This window comes from Salmo salar, chromosome ssa29 (assembly GCF_905237065.1).
Source record: "Salmo salar chromosome ssa29, Ssal_v3.1, whole genome shotgun sequence".
Taxonomy (NCBI): domain Eukaryota; kingdom Metazoa; phylum Chordata; class Actinopteri; order Salmoniformes; family Salmonidae; genus Salmo; species Salmo salar.
In genome coordinates this window covers 22,560,021-22,579,038 of record NC_059470.1, presented here as the reverse complement: position 1 = coordinate 22,579,038, position 19,018 = coordinate 22,560,021, and the positions used below count along the sequence as shown (strand labels likewise).

At 43.9% G+C, this 19,018-nt stretch overlaps 2 protein-coding genes across 20 annotated transcripts in view; both read right to left on the bottom strand.

Moving 5' to 3' along the window:
* Positions 1 to 7,901, bottom strand: part of unm_hu7910 (un-named hu7910) — a 51,750-nt gene extending 43,849 nt beyond the window's left edge. For 7 of the 18 annotated variants that reach the window (XM_014181309.2, XM_045710642.1, XM_045710643.1 and 4 more), the window contains exon 1: positions 3,189 to 3,371. In XM_014181309.2, coding sequence (XP_014036784.2) covers positions 3,189 to 3,252 — 64 coding nt within the window. In that variant the 5' untranslated portion in view covers positions 3,253 to 3,371. Of the gene's footprint in view, positions 1 to 3,188; positions 3,446 to 7,065; positions 7,113 to 7,426 lie in introns of those variants that run through there. The other 11 variants (XM_045710650.1, XM_045710652.1, XM_045710653.1 and 8 more) reach the window with 8 other exon arrangements.
* Positions 7,902 to 9,080: 1,179 nt separating this feature from the next.
* Positions 9,081 to 18,818, bottom strand: LOC106590370 (WD repeat-containing protein 48). 2 transcript variants are annotated; one of them, XM_014181331.2, is made up of 19 exons: positions 18,745 to 18,818; positions 16,651 to 16,791; positions 16,164 to 16,242; positions 15,392 to 15,474; positions 15,057 to 15,186; positions 14,546 to 14,634; positions 14,236 to 14,337; positions 13,767 to 13,991; positions 13,407 to 13,481; positions 13,110 to 13,212; positions 12,457 to 12,554; positions 12,252 to 12,359; positions 12,060 to 12,156; positions 11,853 to 11,945; positions 11,624 to 11,729; positions 11,404 to 11,491; positions 11,194 to 11,270; positions 10,817 to 11,009; positions 9,081 to 10,719 (listed from the first exon to the last, which is right to left on the bottom strand). In XM_014181331.2, exons 1-19 carry the CDS (start codon positions 18,790 to 18,792, stop codon positions 10,624 to 10,626), a joined length of 2,031 nt encoding a protein of 676 aa, XP_014036806.1. In that variant the 5' UTR covers positions 18,793 to 18,818; the 3' UTR covers positions 9,081 to 10,623. The 2 variants fall into 2 exon arrangements, with proteins under 2 accessions (XP_014036806.1, XP_014036807.1); XM_014181332.2 differs by having other exon boundaries at positions 16,164 to 16,239.
* Between the last annotated feature and the right edge of the window lie 200 nt (positions 18,819 to 19,018).

The window sequence follows — 19,018 nt, the reverse complement described above, 5'->3', positions numbered from 1 at the left end:
TAACCATATCTAAAATTAGCTTTAGACAGCTTTCACAAACATTGCTCATATGGAAGACAGAGACTGTACACAAGCACAAGCTCTGTAGGATAAGGTGAAACCAACGAGAGGCGTTGCAATGGCTCACTAGAACCAGCTAGGCTTACAATCACAATGTGTCCTTGAGCAAGGCACTTAACCCTAATTGCTCCTGTAAGTCGCTCTGGATAAGAGTCTGCTAAATGACAAAAATATGAATTTAAATGTAAGGAGTAGTTGGGACATGGAAACAGTGATTTGTTTCCACAACATAAATATGGACAGTATTCATTCTGGAAATTGCTAAGATAAAACCAGGAATAGAGAGAGTGATGGTGACAACATAACCGGCAGGGGGGTAGGGAGAGCTGGAGCGAGGAAGATCGAGAGAGTGATGGTGATGACAACATAACCGGCAGGGGGTAGGGAGAGCTGGAGCGAGGAAGATCGAGAGAGTGATGGTGATGACAACATAACCGGCAGGGGGGTAGGGAGAGCTGGAGCGAGGAAGATCGAGAGAGTGATGGTGATGACAACATAACCGGCAGGGGGGTAGGGAGAGCTGGAGCGAGGAAGATCGAGAGAGTGATGGTGATGACAACATAACCGGCAGGGGGTAGGGAGAGCTGGAGCGAGGAAGATCGAGAGAGTGATGGTGATGACAACATAACCGGCAGGGGGGTAGGGAGAGCTGGAGCGAGGAAGATCGAGAGAGAGATGGTGACAACATAACCGGCAGGGGGGTAGGGAGAGCTGGAGCGAGGAAGATCGAGAGAGTGATGGTGACAACATAACCGGCAGGGGGGTAGGGGAGCTGGAGCGAGGAAGATCGAGAGAGTGATGGTGATGACAACATAACCGGCAGGGGGGTAGGGAGAGCTGGAGCGAGGAAGATCGAGAGAGTGATGGTGATGACAACATAACCGGCAGGGGGGTAGGGAGAGCTGGAGCGAGGAAGATCGAGAGAGTGATGGTGACAACATAACCGGCAGGGGGGTAGGGAGAGCTGGAGCGAGGAAGATCGAGAGAGTGATGATGATGACAACATAACCGGCAGGGGGGTAGGGAGAGCTGGAGCGAGGAAGATCGAGAGAGTGATGATGATGACAACATAACCGGCAGGGGGGTAGGGAGAGCTGGAGCGAGGAAGATCGAGAGAGTGATGGTGACAACATAACCGGCAGGGGGTTAGGGAGAGCTGGAGCGAGGAAGATCGAGAGAGTGATGATGATGACAACATAACCGGCAGGGGGGTAGGGAGAGCTGGAGCGAGGAAGATCGAGAGAGTGATGGTGATGACAACATAACCGGCAGGGGGGTAGGGAGAGCTGGAGCGAGGAAGATCGAGAGAGTGATGGTGATGACAACATAACCGGCAGGGGGGTAGGGAGAGCTGGAGCGAGGAAGATCGAGAGAGTGATGGTGATGACAACATAACCGGCAGGGGGTAGGGAGAGCTGGAGCGAGGAAGATCGAGAGAGAGATGGTGACAACATAACCGGCAGGGGGGTAGGGAGAGCTGGAGCGAGGAAGATCGAGAGAGTGATGGTGACAACATAACCGGCAGGGGGGTAGGGAGAGCTGGAGCGAGGAAGATCGAGAGAGTGATGGTGATGACAACATAACCGGCAGGGGGGTAGGGAGAGCTGGAGCGAGGAAGATCGAGAGAGAGATGGTGACAACATAACCGGCAGGGGGTAGGGAGAGCTGGAGCGAGGAAGATCGAGAGAGTGATGGTGATGACAACATAACCGGCAGGGGGGTAGGGAGAGCTGGAGCGAGGAAGATCGAGAGAGTGATGGTGACAACATAACCGGCAGGGGGGTAGGGAGAGCTGGAGCGAGGAAGATCGAGAGAGTGATGGTGATGACAACATAACCGGCAGGGGGGTAGGGAGAGCTGGAGCGAGGAAGATCGAGAGAGTGATGGTGATGACAACATAACCGGCAGGGGGGTAGGGAGAGCTGGAGCGAGGAAGATCGAGAGAGTGATGGTGATGACAACATAACCGGCAGGGGGGTAGGGAGAGCTGGAGCGAGGAAGATCGAGAGAGTGATGGTGATGACAACATAACCGGCAGGGGGGTAGGGAGAGCTGGAGCGAGGAAGATCGAGAGAGTGATGGTGACAACATAACCGGCAGGGGGGTAGGGAGAGCTGGAGCGAGGAAGATCGAGAGAGTGATGGTGACAACATAACCGGCAGGGGGGTAGGGAGAGCTGGAGCGAGGAAGATCGAGAGAGTGATGGTGATGACAACATAACCGGCAGGGGGGTAGGGAGAGCTGGAGCGAGGAAGATCGAGAGAGTGATGGTGATGACAACATAACCGGCAGGGGGGTAGGGAGAGCTGGAGCGAGGAAGATCGAGAGAGTGATGGTGATGACAACATAACCGGCAGGGGGGTAGGGAGAGCTGGAGCGAGGAAGATCGAGAGAGAGATGGTGACAACATAACCGGCAGGGGGGTAGGGAGAGCTGGAGCGAGGAAGATCGAGAGAGTGATGGTGATGACAACATAACCGGCAGGGGGGTAGGGAGAGCTGGAGCGAGGAAGATCGAGAGAGTGATGGTGATGACAACATAACCGGCAGGGGGGTAGGGAGAGCTGGAGCGAGGAAGATCGAGAGAGTGATGGTGATGACAACATAACCGGCAGGGGGGTAGGGAGAGCTGGAGCGAGGAAGATCGAGAGAGAGTGAACAGGTGGTTATTCAACTACTAAAGGCTCCAGAGATACAGGTTTGGAACAAACACACTGCTACCCTAATGTAACTGTAAAAGTTCTAAAGCATTGCTGTATACGAGGTAACACTTTATAGTTACAAGCAATATACAAACATACACTAGCCTAAGTCACAAACAACAACCTAGCCTACATTTGCAACAGTACCCATGCCTCTTGACAAGTCACCATGTTCTATATTCTTTAGTCCTTTTACAAGTAGTTTGAGCTTTTAAATAGCTACCCATTTAGAATAGGTTGCTGGCCAAGGTTGCTCTGTCTACTACCTTTTGTAAAAGCCCTTCGTTACTGCCGACACTATCACACACTGCTCCATTACCCAAAATGACAACTCAATCCTCACATTGTCGGTTACCATTCCACATTTCTGAATGAAGCCGTTAAGAAGAACCATTAGCCTATCATTTACAAATTCCCTTGACCCTACCTGGGATTTCTTCAGCCAATATGGCTTCTTCACAGATAAGTTCCTCCATCACAGTTTCCTCCATCAGGTCAGAAGAAGTGGGATCCACGATGAGAGAACTCCTCGGTTTTTCCTAGTTTCTGACAAACCCCCCCGCCTGTATCAGTTGTAGAAGTCAGCTGGAACTTGATAAGGCCAAACTGGTCCGGGGAACTATTTTTAGAGCCGTCAAACAAATATGGGGAGGGCATGCCGAGTGTGTGTGTGTGTGTGTCACTACTCTGCCATAGCCAAATAGGACGGAGGGGGGACTGTGCAGAACGAAGTGCGCACGCACAAAGACAGTGGAGCAGAATTGGCACTTGTCCAAACACAGACAATGTAACAACATGAGAGTTGCCTCTTGAAATGTCTGCATGCTCAACTATCTTTAGAGAGGATCTGCTGCAGAGGTTGAACTTGAACTTCTCAAATTTGAGCATGTCATTACACTTCAGCAGGTATTCCCAAACCGGGGTACGCGTACCAATGCCGTCGGGGGTACGCCAAAGAAATTGTTTATTCACAATTTCAAACAGTCAACGAGGCTATACATTTGGGTGAGATTTTTCCCTCTGTCACGTCCTGACCATAGAGAGCTCGTATTTTTCTATGGTAGAGTAGGTCAGGGCGTGACTGGGGGGTTTTGTCTAGTTTATTTATTTCTGTTGTTTTTTGTCTAGTTTAAATTTGCTATGTTGTGTTCTAGGTTGTTTTTTTCATATGATTCCCAATTAGAGGCAGTTGGTCATCGTTGTCTCTAATTGGGGATCATATTTAAGTAGTTGTTTTTCCCACTAGTGTTTGTGGGAGATTATTTTGAGTTAGTGCATGTTGTACCTCTTCGTCACGGTTTGTTGTTTTTTTATAGTTTATTGTATGTATTGCATAGTTTCACATATAAATAAAGATGTGGAAAGATACGCACGCTGCGCCTTGGTCTCGTTCATACGACAACCGTGACACCCCCCCCCGCCTGAGTAGCTTCGTTTCACTGCCAAAAATCTAATTAAACCATCTAGTGTTCAGTGAAATAACAATGTCAAATACAGGTAGCCTAGTCAAATAATTAACATACAATCACATTGACCATTACGCTCTCGCGGGAATCCCACTAACAGTCCTTATGTAGCCAAACGTAGCTGCTGCTCATGTTGGTATCTGTACTGATGGAGCAAAAGCCATGACAGGGAGACATAGCGGAGTGGTAACGCACTTGCAAGCAGTTGCTCCTGCAGCTTCCACCGAGAGGCTCTTGGTGCCAAGGGAATGCCTGACAGCTTGAAAGACGTTTTGGCTACAGTGAAAATGGTTAACTTTGTTAAAGCAAGGCCCCTGAACTCTCGTGTATTTTCTGCACTATGCAATGATATGGGCAGCGACCATGTAACGCTTTTGCAACAAACGGAAGTGCGCTGGTTATCAAGGGACAAAGTATTGACACGTTTTTTTTTTTAAATTGAGAGACGAGCTTAAAGTTCTCTTTACTGACCATAATTTTCACTTGTCTGACCGCTTGCATGATGACGAGTTTCTCACACGACTGGCCAATCTGAGTGATGCTTTTTCTCGCCTGAATGATCTGAATTTAGGATTACAGGGACTCTCTGCAACTATATTCAATGTGCGGGACAAAATTCAGGCTATGATTAAGAAGTTGGAGCTCTTCTCTGTCTGCATTAACAAGGACAACACACAGGTCTTTCCATCGTTGTATGATTTTTTTTGTATGCAAATGAACTCAAGCTTACAGACAATGTCAAATGTGATATAGCGAAGCACCTGAGTGAGTTGGGTGTGCAATTATGCAGGTACTTTCCCGAAACGGATGACACAAACAACTGGATTCGTTATCCCTTTCATGCCCTGCCTCCAGTCCACTTACCGATATCTGAACAAGAGAGCCTCATCGAAATTGCAACAAGCGGTTCTGTGAAAATTTAATTTAATCAGAAGCCACAGACAGATTTCTGGATTGGGCTGCGCTCAGAGTGTCCTGTCTTGGCAAATCGTGCTGTTATTAAGACACTGATGCCCTTTGCAACCACGTACCTATGTGAGAGTGGATTCTCGGCCCTCACTAGCATGAAAACTAAATACAGGCACAGACTGCGTGTGGACAATGACTTAAGACTGAGACTCTCTCCAATACAACCCAACATTGCAGAGTTATGTGTATCCCTTCAAGCACACCCTTCTCATTAACCTGTGGTGAGTTATTCACCATTTTCAATGAACAAATAAGGTTTTATATGTAAAATGGTTAAATAAAGAGCAACATTATTGATTATTATTATATTATTATTTGTGCCCTGGTCCTATAAGAGCTCTTTGTCACTTCCCACGAACCGGGTTGTGACAAAAACTCACACTCATTCGTATGTTTAATAAATGTATCGTATAGTGTGTGTGTGGCAGGCTTACAATGATGGCAAAAAACAACATTTGAGAGTGCTTTGACCCTGGTGCTAGACGGGGTACGCAGCTGGACTATAAACGTTTGGGAACCACTGCACTACAGTATTTAGAGCTTCCTGTAAAAAGAAGTTGCTTAAATGTGTGAACAAGCAGCTCATGAACAGGCAGACACACCCCTTTTACTTTACTGTGCACTACACTACTGTAATAATAGAGTAATAATGTATTGTATCATGTATTGTTTTATGATGTAGGCTGTGTTACCTTTTGTTGTAATGTAATTGTTTTAATCCTGTTTGGACCCTTGGCATCAGCTAACGGAGATCCTAATAAAACATTTTTTAAATACTACAATTTTCTCACTAGATGGGTGGAAAAATGCATTATCGGCTTACAAACTTCCAACAATTGAACATAGTCTAACATTTTTGATACCATACCTTAATACTGTAAGTGGCACTCTCTCTATGCTTCTAACAATCGGGCACGCAATATGCTAGTTACCATGATACAGAAGCCATCACAGTCAGCATTACATTTTAAATGGTGGTGGACAACTCTAGTATTTTTGGAGTCACCCCCAGACTCCTGCTATCAGTGTCATTGGAAACGACTCTCTCTCGAATCCAATTTGACAAAAAGGACCCAAATGATCTAACATTAGCTACAGCTGCAATGTCAATGTGTGCATGCACACTAATGAACTGGTTGATTAATTAGCAATGCATAGAGCCGTCTGAAAATCTCCACTAACAAAAATATTCAATATCTTACGTCAGGAGCCTATTAACGACTCCGACTCCCCACCACTATATATTACAGCCCATTACGACAACACCTAACATGTAAGGCTATCCGCTAATCTTAGTTTGTGTTTAACATAATAATATCCTCTATAATAGGTGAGTACATCATGGTAGTAGGTACATAAAAGGCGGCCAAAGGTTTCTTTGGTTTGGGCTACAAGCAACCATGAAAATGAGGAACTGTCAAGCATGCACATGCCTTCAAAATATGTCTAGAGGTGGTTGATGTTGCCTTGGCTACAACCACTGGATCCAACCGCTGTCACCCTAGTGTAGACTCAGTGTCTCTACTGCAACACCAGCACAAACAACCCGTTGGAGTTCACAGCACGACAAACAGGGCCAAGCATTAGTAGGCTATGCCTTTCTGTGAGATATTACAATCACAGTACATGCTTACTTTTATGATACTTCAGATAAGCCAAGCAAGTCCGTGCAACTGTAACTGTTATCAGCCACTCACAACACAGGGCACTTTGCACTTGTTTAGACTCAGTGCTCACAATGACACTGTCCAACGATACTCTATGAGGAGTAGACTATTACTCATGTGTTAAACATGTTAGGTAACGCTTTAAGATCCCGGCTGCTTTAAATCACACAAAACCCAGTGCAGAGTTACACAGGCGTTTTACCAGATCTGCGTGTCCGGGGACGGTCTGGATGAATTACATGGTGTCCACTGAAGGGAATAATTTGATAACTATGAGAGAAATTCTCCCGTATTGCCATACACGTCAGCATTATTCATCATCATTTGAGAACAGAGAAACAAAAAGCCTAAACCAACCACCGAAGACAAGAACATTATCTAAGTCTTTGCCTCCTGCTCGTGCAGTTGCATAACTGACAAATACATATTGAACTGGTTGCAACCTGAAATACTCTGAGACCAGGTTGTTTAATTAACAAGCTATACTTGCATATTAACCTAGAATATAGTTGACTAGATATGCTGTTAGCTAGTTAGTATAGGGATTAGGGAAGGGTACCGACCTTTTTTGGATTGGTTTCTGGAATTCTTCCTTGGAGCCATCGTAAATGCACGGATGCTTACAGTTCAAAGGGTTAGAAATGTTCAAATATTTAGCCTGTAAGCCTTCTTGTTCGCTAAATAAAAGTCTGATACCTCCTTATTAGTGGAAGCTTCCTACTGCTGACTATCACAACACAAGTAACGTCCTCATGGATACAGACAAGCTAAAACGTACTAATGGGTGATCTCAAATTCGACCGGGAACGAGGTCAATGGCGGAGTTTCAACCGGATGATTTTTTTGCTGTAATTCTACAGCGTGGACCACTACGGTCCAGAGCGCCTAGAGAATCCGCCTTGAGGGTGTTGATAAATTGCCTGGCCACACGACTCCCTGCTCCAGACAAACGGCACGCCACGCCCACGGACGTACATTTCTTCTACGTAGCGAACTACAGCGCAGCAGAATCATTTCGTGTAAATTGTCAGGCTATTTGATAACAGCAAAAACGTGGCAAAAAAAGGGAACGTGTCCTCTGTCTATCGCGAGATCTTAACAATCAAAGGTTTAGGTGGCTGCTGGCTGGAAACGAGGGGTCCTATCCCCCATCATCAACATTGTATGTATCTTTCCTTTCAGATAGAGGCGGTGGATCTGGGAAGGACAGAGGGGACTGTATTGTATCTAACCTGGGGGGGGGGGTCTTCTCCGTGTCGCTGGTGGTGCCTCAGTGTGCTGGGAATTCCTGCAGTATCTTCTGGGGGTCAGATTTTAGGGGATTATAGCGGTTTCCTAGAGAGATGAATATGGAGAGAGAGAGAGAGAGAGAGAGAGAGAGAAAAAAAAATACTGTACATAGCCCTAATATGACATTTGACATATACACTCACAAGAACTACAGTGCATTCAAAATTCAGACCCATTGAATTTTCCACGTTTTGTTAGGTTACTGCCTTATTCTAAAATTGTGTCTGGGGCTGATTACGGCCATCAATTGTATTTAATGAACATGTGTACATGTCTAAACAATAGTGACCCATCCACTGAGCTAGATGTGGCTGACGGGTGGTTATAGCGTTTCCTTCACATGACCCATCAAAGTCTGTCGGGTAAGCGTCATCTAATAAAGATTTTAAAAAATCGAAAATATTTTTATCAGGACACTTTCTGTTTTTGATATTGCTACTATGCAAGTACTATCACTGTACCGTTTACAACTTCTTCGATCATGATTACAGATGTGTTGTTGTTGCTGACATGGCTAATTGAGTGACTGTCAGTGACTGACATAAGACAAAAACTGCTGACACACAACCACATTTCAAAATGGCACCTGGTGTATTCTACTATTCTTACTCTCAATAGTAAATAGAGACCCCAACTTAGCGTATGTCGCTTATGCCTAGAACCGGCCCTTTATAGACCCGCAGATGACAGGTCTCAGACCATGACAACTGCAGGCCTGCTTCCAGCAGCATTTGTATTCCAACTCGGTCAAATACACTATAGAAAAGGGTGGTCGAGAAGAAACACTTAAATCATCACACAAATATCACATCAACATTGCAATTGGTAGCCTGTTGTGTCCTGGAATTATGCAATATGATTTGTGACCGCAAGTCTCTGATCGATGCAATTCATCGTCCTCTGAAATTCAAAAGAATTTTATTCTCGTTGTCATGTTGGTTAATTTATTAAGCACTTATTTACCCAAAATATACTACATTTAATTACATCAACACGTGGGAGCACAGGGGATGTGGATATGGAAGCATATAATTCTGTGGTAGCTTTTTCATGTAGAGCTTTTTCAACAACCAGACAAAGCTTATCTTTCAACTAAAACCAAATAAATGATTTATTATTATACATTTGCTATAGCACTGTGCAATTCACATTGTTGGAGTAATCCATTTAGAGTTGTAGAGCACAGTCTTCATTTTGTTTGCATAAATAAAATAAAAAGTTGAGATTCCCTCCACTTCCCTCAAGAATATCTCCCAATAGACCTTCGTCATTGTATTTAAAGTAGATTTAGCTGCAGACTGTCATGGGTAATGCCAATGACAACAAATGTAGCGTTCCTCTAAAATACAGTACAGTAGCCTATAAACATCCTGATTCCGTGGGTGAGATCCTTTAGTCGTACATATCCGTTGCTTCTTGACACGTGTGGTTTTTCTTTCCTCTTTTTAACATGAGAAAGCAACCTTTTGAAAATAACACAGGGTTCTCAACAACAACAAAAATAAATATAATGTTCCTGATGAGGTGTACAACTTGTGCCAAGTTGCCTACAAAATAATGACAGTCTATTTACAAAAAGAAAGATAGGGTCAGTAATTTAATATCAGCGTTCGTTAGCTAAATAAATTCAGTTGTTTGGGGGATGTGTCCTTGTATGTGTCCATTTGGTGAGAGAAAAACTTTACCCAGCCGCCTTCAATACATCAGTCAGTTGCCAAACAGAGGAAACTGAAGGATATCACACATGCATACTATAGAGTCACGTCTTTACATTCTGTCAAGTCCTTGACTGGTTTGAATGGTCGCCTGACAATCCAGAAAATCTTCCTCAATTAACCGTTTCCTAAACATGGATTGGGATGAAGGGTAGTGATAGGTGGTTGGAAACCAAGCGTGTTCCTGGAATGTATAGGGGGAGAGAAAAAAGAAAAAGAAACGTGTGCAGTCTACCAATCAGGTTACAAAGTGAACCCCCAAGCATAGCGACTTTCTCAAGATGGAAGGGCACGCCTTCGCTCTCTGAAGATGGGCATGGCAATAAAACATATTTCTTACAAATAGGGGGGGGGGGGGGGTTAAACAAAAGGAGGCAAAGACATTGAATAAAAATAAACCTAAATGACAAAAACCTTAAAATGCCCTGGAATATTCCTCAGTCCATTCACTGTACTGTGTACACAGCAACAATTGTTTCTCGCCTTTCTCCTTGCGTGTTCTCACGCCTCTCTACATGGCTGGGTGTAGAATGGTGATTTTGTGTGACGCTCAGGCTACGGACCTTTTTGAGGGGTTATTAAGGTGTGACCTCTTATAAGATCTCATAAGAGTCGTTGAGCACAGGTTTGTGTTACTAACACATGATCTGGTGGGATGAGTTGAACAGTCCAGGTTTGGTGCCAGAGGAAGAAGAAAGGAGGAAGAGGAGGGCAGGCTAGCAGAAGATGAGCCTTCTTCGCCGACACAGGCGACCTCACGTGGACTTCTGCCGGTAGTGAAGGGTTAGGTCTCCACCGCTCTTCCAGATAAAATGCTTGACGGTCCGCAGGTCCATATTGGGATCCAATACCTATAGACAACGAAAAGTGATTTTAGGAACATATATTAATACAAGATGTAACACAAAGGCAAAAGATGGGGACTGTACCGTATAAGCTGCACAGTACCTGGTCCTGACAGAGCAGCTCAATCTTCTCCTCGGCCAGCACGGCCACGTCCTCCTCCTCCTTCTGCTCACTGGGCTTGTCGTTGTTCCCCGAGGCCCCCGTCTGAGACTCGTTGTCCAGGTTGATGATCTTCTCGTATACGTGCTCCATCACCTTCCTCACCTGGAGCATGTCACTGGCCGACAGGCGGTCCCTATTGGAAGGACCACAACGTTGGAATATAACTCAAGCTTGGAACATTGAACGGTGAGATAAATAGTAAATAGTTCCAAGTGAATGATCTCTTTAGCAAAATGTGGTTTGCAGGGAAGGATGAACATGCAACACCAATAGGAACAGAGAAACTGGTTCAATCGTTATAAACGTGTTTCACTTACTTCTTTAAGGTTTTTGCACCAGAAGAAGAATGAGGCTGGAGGTAGAAGGGGATTTTGTTGAATTTGGGCATGTTTTTCTAAAAGACAGGGAAGAAAAAGTTGAAAATCATACATGAGAATCACAGTGTATAGACACTACACAATTAGCTATAGTACATTACTGTAGAAAGACATTTATATTTATCATTAAATTAAAGGACGAGAGCTCACATCCACGGTGATGTCGATGACCCACTGTGGCACGGTCTCGTTGAGCAACATGGACTCAGTCTCACCACCGGAGTCTCGACACAACAACCTGGAGAGAGAGAGAGAGAGCGCGAAAGAGCCTTGAATAAGCCTGCCGGGAGGGCCATGTGGGTGGGGTTTGCACTTTTAGTACTATTTCATGCTACACTGTGATAGACAGAGATAGCATTGTGTATTTTACCTGAACAAGGTCCTTCCCCCTGCCTCTCCAAAGATGACTGGTGTGTGAGGGGGAACATGGAAGTAGCCGTTACCTTTCTGTATCCTGCTCTCATGCTCCCCGTTCACTGAACACACACACACAAACAAACACACACACACACATCAGAACATAGAATATCACAAAGGCTGTCTGCATTATACTGTTAGTAAATGCAATTGTATGTGTGTATATGCATATAGCAGCTCACTGTGGTTCATCTCTGTCTCTTCATCCATGGGGTTGATGTGGGTTCGGGGCCAATACTCCAGTAAGGCCTGCAGCAGCAGTCCGCCCAGGTTCACTAGAAAAGAATAGAACTCTGTAGGAATGATACTGCATGTACGGTAACTGTTCGGGTAACACTTTTTTAAAAGTCAACCATAGCTTACAGGGCAGTATAAAAATGATCACTCACACTTGGGGTCAGACCCATCAGGACTGGAGAAGCCTGCATCCTTGGCTGACACCCATGCAGCAAAGCAGTCGCTCTCATCCAGCGTGATGGTCAACATCTACCCAATAGAATATATGTATTAAAATGAGGACAAATCCCTGTTCCACTGACTGTCCAAAGCTTACAATGTAAAACAGCGCAGGATCAGCTTACCCCAGTTTTAAGATCCACTGAGAACCAGTTTGGCACATAGACCATTTTGAACCTCTTTTTAATCTCTTCGTCAAACTCCATCTTTCCCAGGTCTTCCCCTTTACACGCCTGGATGAGGACAAGAGGTATTCAATCATACAATACGACAAACAATGGAGAGATGGAAGATAAATGATAGATAGAAGAGAGAGCAAAAGGCACGCACCTTTAAAACATCCCAGTATGCAATGTTGTTGTTGGTGTCTTTGGTTAGTATGTGTCTCTTGTCGTTCAGAATGTGACACTGGATAATACTGGCTCCCCCTAGTGGACAGAAATACACACAACACTCATTTAAGCCTAGAACATATATATATATGTTTTTTTTATTTATCCAACTAGGCAAGTCAGTTAAGAACATTAAGAACAAATTCTTATTTACAATGACGGCCTACCCTGGCCAAACCCGGACAATGCTGGACCAATAGGCCGCTGCGCCACTCGGGAGCCCAAAATACACAAGGGGTTTAATATAGAATATTTTTGTGGGATCCTGAGTGGCGCAGCAGTCTAATGCAAGAGTACAAGAGACGTCACTACAGTCCCTGGTTCGAATCCAGGCTGTATCACATCCGGCCGTGATTGGGAGTCCCGTACGGCGGCGCACAATTGGTCCAGCATCGTCCAGGGTAGGCCGTCATTGTAAATAAGAATTTGTTTTTAAACTGTCTTGCCTAGTTAAATAAAGGTTCAAAAAAAGAAAATTGTAATTACAAAACTTGCCATGCAGTTTATTGGGAGATTTATGAAGTTTGAATCTATCAATCATTTTGAATGATTAATGGATTACAAAAAAGAAGAAGTGTGTGGTGTTTTTACCTGTAACGACCTGCTCGGGTTGAGTACAGAGAGGCGTCAGGGGAGCAGTGCAGTCGTTGTCGTAATCGCCAGATGCTCGGAAATTATGAATGCCCTTCAGAGACTGCAATGAGTCATGACGGGAAACATAATCAGGGAGTGAACATAGCATTAAAAGTATACAGCGACACACAGGCCTCACTGAATCCTGTTTTTTTCTGTGTTATATTTTTTACAGTAGTACTATGTCTATTTAATATGAACATATCCATTACTCATATAAAAACCCTGTTGCTCTACTTCAGATATGCTGCTTACCCATTTGTTGACGGTGGACTTGGTGGTGGAGACCCAGAGGGCTGTGGGGGGGTCTGCCGAGCGGTCCAGCTCCATCTGAATCAATGTGTTGTTAACAGAAACACTTAAGGATGACTTCACCTTGATATTACTTGCTGATTATCTTAAAAATGTCTCATTAATGCGTTCCTGACTCTACTAATTATTATACTAGTGTACTTTCTTGTATACAACAGTCTTAAAAAAACATTTGAGTTAATGTTACAAAATACTTAAGTCCAATAAACATCTAGGCCTAATATCTACAAGTTACAACCTTTTCAACTACGTTTCCCAGCATGCCGTCGGCTCGGCATATCGCAGTAACCCCACCCCTTTCACCTTGAGGACTGGGGCTTTCTCCTCGCAGATGAGAACGCGGAGGTCTGGATTCCTCAGGTCGGTGCAGTAGATCTTGCGGTCACGTCCGCCGGAGTAGACATGCGTGAAGGCTTCGTTGACCTGCAGGGCCCACACGCCCTCATCGTGCACCCGGTAGGTAGCGATGCACCGCTGCTGCCCCAGCGACCACAGACGGATGGTCCCGTCTGAGCTGCCCGAGAGACACTGGGGGGAAAAGCAGATGTAACATTAGGAATACAACATTTTCAAAACTTTCACAAAAATGTCCGGGTTATTCGAAATCCAGGTTGAAAAATTCCAGGTTGGCAGCTTCCTTCGCAGCTTATTGCCAGCAGATTCCAGAAATTACTGAAAAAGTCCTCTCCCTCCTATGAAACATAAGAGAGCCATTGCAGCTGACATTTTTAAGGGTGAGAAACGAGATGAGATTTCGAAGAGCCATCCTTACCTGAGTGCCATCCCTGTTTAGCAGTAATGATTTAACGTTGTCTGTGTGGCCTTTCAACTTCATCAGCTTGGCACAGGTTCGAGGATCCCAAACTCTCAGCACCTGTAGCAGGACACATTCACTCTATGAGGTATATGAAAACACAGGTTTAGGTTTTTGTTGGTGGCACACACTTTGTTCTTACACACATCTTCCTTTAGAACATGGAGGTGAAGTAACAGGTTCAGTTAGCTGGAAGTATTATACCAATCTCATCACACCACTAGAAATATTACAACTATATCAATACAAGTGTGATTTAAGAACCCACCTTTTCAGTGGACCCTGACACAATGACGGTGCCCATCTGATTCATAGCCAGACTGTAGATGGAGTCTTTGTTCCCACTCAGTGAGGAGGCTGGGAGACGACAACAACAGCATAGTTACCAAAACACTCAGGTCTGTCTCAAGAGTCCACTCGTCAGTAACCAGGAAAGTCCCACTGAGACACAGTGTATTTTACATATTTAAGATATCCATCATTCAAACTGATGTGTACTACAGAAACAAGAACATTGTCTTCAATGATGGTTCTCCAGATACACATCTATCTCATGTCTTCATTCCAAGTAGTGCAGTGAACATTTTCAATACTCAGTCTAGGATATGCCTGTGACATGACATAGCTGGGTCATGTTCATTAGGGCAAGCAATGGAAAACACTTTATGCAACAGGAAAAGAAAATGATCGTTTCCAGGTAGTCCCTCCCTGTTTCAGTTCGTTTTCTTCAGTTCGGTGGCCAATGTCTGAACAGGACCCAGATGAGAGAGCATACTCACTGGTGACAGTATTATTGGATGCGGTCAGTGCCGTTAGTGTGTTGACGTCCCATAGAAAGATCTGTCTGTCCAGCCCTGCTGAGGCCACCAGTTCCTTGTCCTTGGCATAGGCTAATGCTTTGACATAGTCCTGTACAGACAAAACCATAAGGGGTAACATCAATCAGGATGCCAAGTCAGTGCTTTTGAGTAAGATTTTGGTTCTGATTGCGCTTCAGCCTATACCTTGAGACATGCATGTTAACTCTAATGTAGCAGTAACGTTATGCGTATGTATCTTAAGTTTGGCCTTTGTGATGATTTTGGAGCTCAGTACATAGTATGCTATTACATACCTTATGTGTTCGCAATGTGGACATGCAGAATCCCTTATGCGCATTCCAGACTTTCACTGTGGTGTCTGAGGAAGCAGATATCACTGGAATACAGAGTAAGATGTCTTTATTTTTAAGACACAGGATAACTAGGAACAGACAATATGCCATTAAAAACATACATTTTCAAAGGCAAAAAAAACAACTATTTATACCAATGGCTTGCAGGCTTAAGTAACTGTCCAGTGTTTCCAGATTTCTATGAAATATGACCTATAATTAATTACAATATGAGTGAAATTGTTTTCCTTCCATAAAATGGTAATTAAGTATGTTAAAAAGCAGCTTTCTCTGTTGGAATGTGTGGGCATACTGTATACCGGTCATTAATAATACTAATGTGAGTAGACCGCTGATTGGCCAGCTCAGGAGGATGACGACACCCTCTATGACAAAATATAAAGTATTTTTGAAATGGTCTGTTTGAGGTATTTTTTAAAGTGTTTTTTCTCCAATTTATGCTTTGGCCACAAATACGAGTATAGGACGAGTCAACAACATTATTTGGGTATGAGTTAACAGAATATTAACTTTTAAAAGTGAGATTTTCCCTGGACATATAGGAGTAAATATCCATAAACAGGGTTTTGCCAATTTGCACGTGATGGAAATGTCCTAAAATCTGGTTGCTTTTCAGTGATAATTCTTTAATAAAAATATATGCTTTCCATTCTGAAGGGTAGGGCTCAATTTAACCCCTTCAGCTCTGGATTAATACATTACACTGACTCACATGTCTTCCCATTGCAACAGAGGACGATGTCATTGACCCAATCTGTGTGGTGTTCCATCGACGCAATGTACGGGTCCTGCTGCAATAAAGAGAGTTTACGCTGCAAAATCAGTGGGTTTATGCAAGTCTTCTATGACAATCAATTACAATAACAGCACAACAAATAAGTCTGGATCTTTTCATTTGAACATTGACCATAGGCATTGGTCTGTACATCTATGCATCTAAAATATTAGCTCTTCCTCAATTCATCTTTCCTCGACACCTTTAACATCCCCTCTCTTCGCCTCCTTCTCTAAACAGGGGAGGGACCTTGGACCTTCTCCAATACAGTTGAGAAGGAGACGATAGGATGTCAGGAATCAAGGAAAGGTGAGCGATAGAGCCATCAAAACCACAGTGTGACCTCGAGGGAGAGGGGTCAAGGGGTCATGATGATAATATGGCATTCTGCCTAGGTGGAGTGTTTAGGTGACGGACAGGTTACCTTGTGCTGGTTGACGCTCCATATCCTAATGATGGAGTCTCGGCCAGCCGTGAAGAGGCGGTTCAAGGCCGGGTCGAGCTGCAGGGCGTTCACCCCATTGCGGTTATACTTCTCCACCTCATCCCTAATCACATAGGATACCTGCAGAGAGAACTGGATATGAGTGCACTTTGAACCATATTACAATAAAATGAAGATAGATTGGTGTTGTTTCTGGTGAATCCTTGACATTGTCCTGTATACCTATAATAACATATAGGCGCTGGTGTTGGCACTGTTGCTGAAACCTTTCAAGTGTCATAAATGGCTTGTAAACACTGGTAATGTATATCATCGGTCAAGGATATCTGTTGAAATGGATGATGGTACCTGTGGAAATGAATGATGCTACAGCAGGAGTGTCAGGTGAGTCCTGGAAATACTATCCCTTCATCACCACTCTCAATTCCATTACATATAAGAGTCATTGGACAAAGGTCCCTTCTGTAGGAGGGAGTTTTGTTAAGAACCCCGACACTCAATCTGAACATTAACACGCATCGCTTGCGGTACGGTATTGGAAGCATAAGGACCTTATCTTTCATATCAGCAAGAAATAATAATAATAGAAAAATAGTTAAATTGATACACACCTTGATAGGTTTAGTGCTCCCACACAGCCATATCTCTGTGTTAAAGCGCTTGTTTACAGAAAACAGACAAGACGAGGTGCTTTGCTAATTAAGCAATAAGGCCCGAGAGGGTGTGGTATATGGTCAATATACCACAGCTAAGGGATGTTCTAAACGTTAAAACACAGAGTTGGGATTTTAGTTCACAAGGAAGTCTTGGGCGAAGCTAATAGAGCTCACCAGTCCTTGTAGTCCTAAAACCACAAAATGAGTTACCTCTGGTTCGTTCACCCATCCCTATGGGAAAAATTGGGTTTTGGAATAAATGCTGAAAATAAGGTCTGAGTTTAACACAGGCTCAGGAAATCTTATACGTTTTGTTGTATTTGATAATAGCAGTCATAACCTTTATGAAGCCTGTATGTGCTTCGTGATTTTTTTTAATCACAAATTCTTCAAAATTCAGAAAAAGTGACATTATCTGATTATGTTTATCTCATAGAACAAAACGAATAAAATCTCCTAAGCCTGTGTTTACCACAGACCTTATTTTTGGCATTTATCCAAAACGGCATTCATTTTTCCCTAAGGCTTTGTCCAACGATCCATTGTGGAGTTAGTGCCTACAAAAAGACAACCATTAGTATTTCTCTCTATGGCTGAGAACTGCAGGGAGAAGGCAGAATGCCGCCTAGAGTTTGAGAGTTGTGTAAATAATAGCCGTCCCATTAAACACAGCCTAAATGTATGTTCTGAGAGACCATAGCCTGCTGACAGACAGTGAAATTGTTTTTATTTCACTATATGCAAATTGCAGTGGCTCTGCAATACAAATCTGGAAAATTCAATGCAAATGGTTTTCCAGGTGCAGAATACACATTTGCAGATATCTACATACAAACATTATATAGCATCAACAGGGGACAAGGAGACTTGTTGACCATCTATAGTACTGTAATGCAGCACTCAACACACTGCATGCTATCATTAGTCTTGCATATGTGTGACTACAGTTTGATGACGTCGGGCAAAATAGGATCAAGCCTATCAAATTGTAATCAGACAAAAGATAATTGCACCATCCAACTGGTTGCATACTAGATAGCCAAGATAGAAAATCACGTCCTTCAGTTAGCTATCTCGTGAGGGTAGGCGCGGGGGGAATTCTTCCATCTCTAGCCGCAATAACACCCCATAATCTCACTTTCACATACAAATATCTTGACAACCCATTCAACTCGAAACACGGTCTCGGTCAACCGAATTGAGTAATTTGCAGCGGGTCGCAAAATCTTTAAGTAGCAGAAAGCTAAACTAGCTCTCTGCTAGCGGTGCCAGAGCCTGGGATTGACCAGCTGCACTTGCCCGCCACACGTTGAGTGATTAAAGACATCCATGGATAAGCAGGCAAAATATACATTTCCGCGGCCATGAATGCAACTTGAAAAATCCTTACTCTGCATGACAATATAGATACATTTACCTGGACTTTTCTCCGCCCAGCAGCATTTTGCCTGTGAAGAGTCGCCATCTTACATGTTGACAGCTTGACGTCACTTCCATAAGGCGCAAAGGAGGATACTTCCGGAAAGTGAGGGCCCAATCTTCGAGGCTCCGCCTACAAAATTGATAAGAGCCCAAATACATGTATTGCACAGAAATAATATATTTACACTAAACAAAAATATAAACGCAACATGTAAAGTCCCAAAAATATTCCTTACCCCAGGATACTTCAACTGGTGACTATCCGAGAG

Excerpts from the sequence above, each read along its gene's own strand:
- LOC106590370 (XM_014181331.2), bottom strand. The coding sequence starts at position 18,792 with ATGGCGACTCTTCACAGGCAAAATGCTGCTGGGCGGAGAAAAGTCCAG. Across the intron at positions 11,946-12,059 it reads TGATGGGTCTGACCCCAAGT|TGAACCTGGGCGGACTGCTG; the intron begins GTGAGTGATCAT and ends ATTCTTTTCTAG. Across the intron at positions 11,271-11,403 it reads TCATCGACATCACCGTGGAT|AAAAACATGCCCAAATTCAA; the intron begins GTGAGCTCTCGT and ends CCTGTCTTTTAG.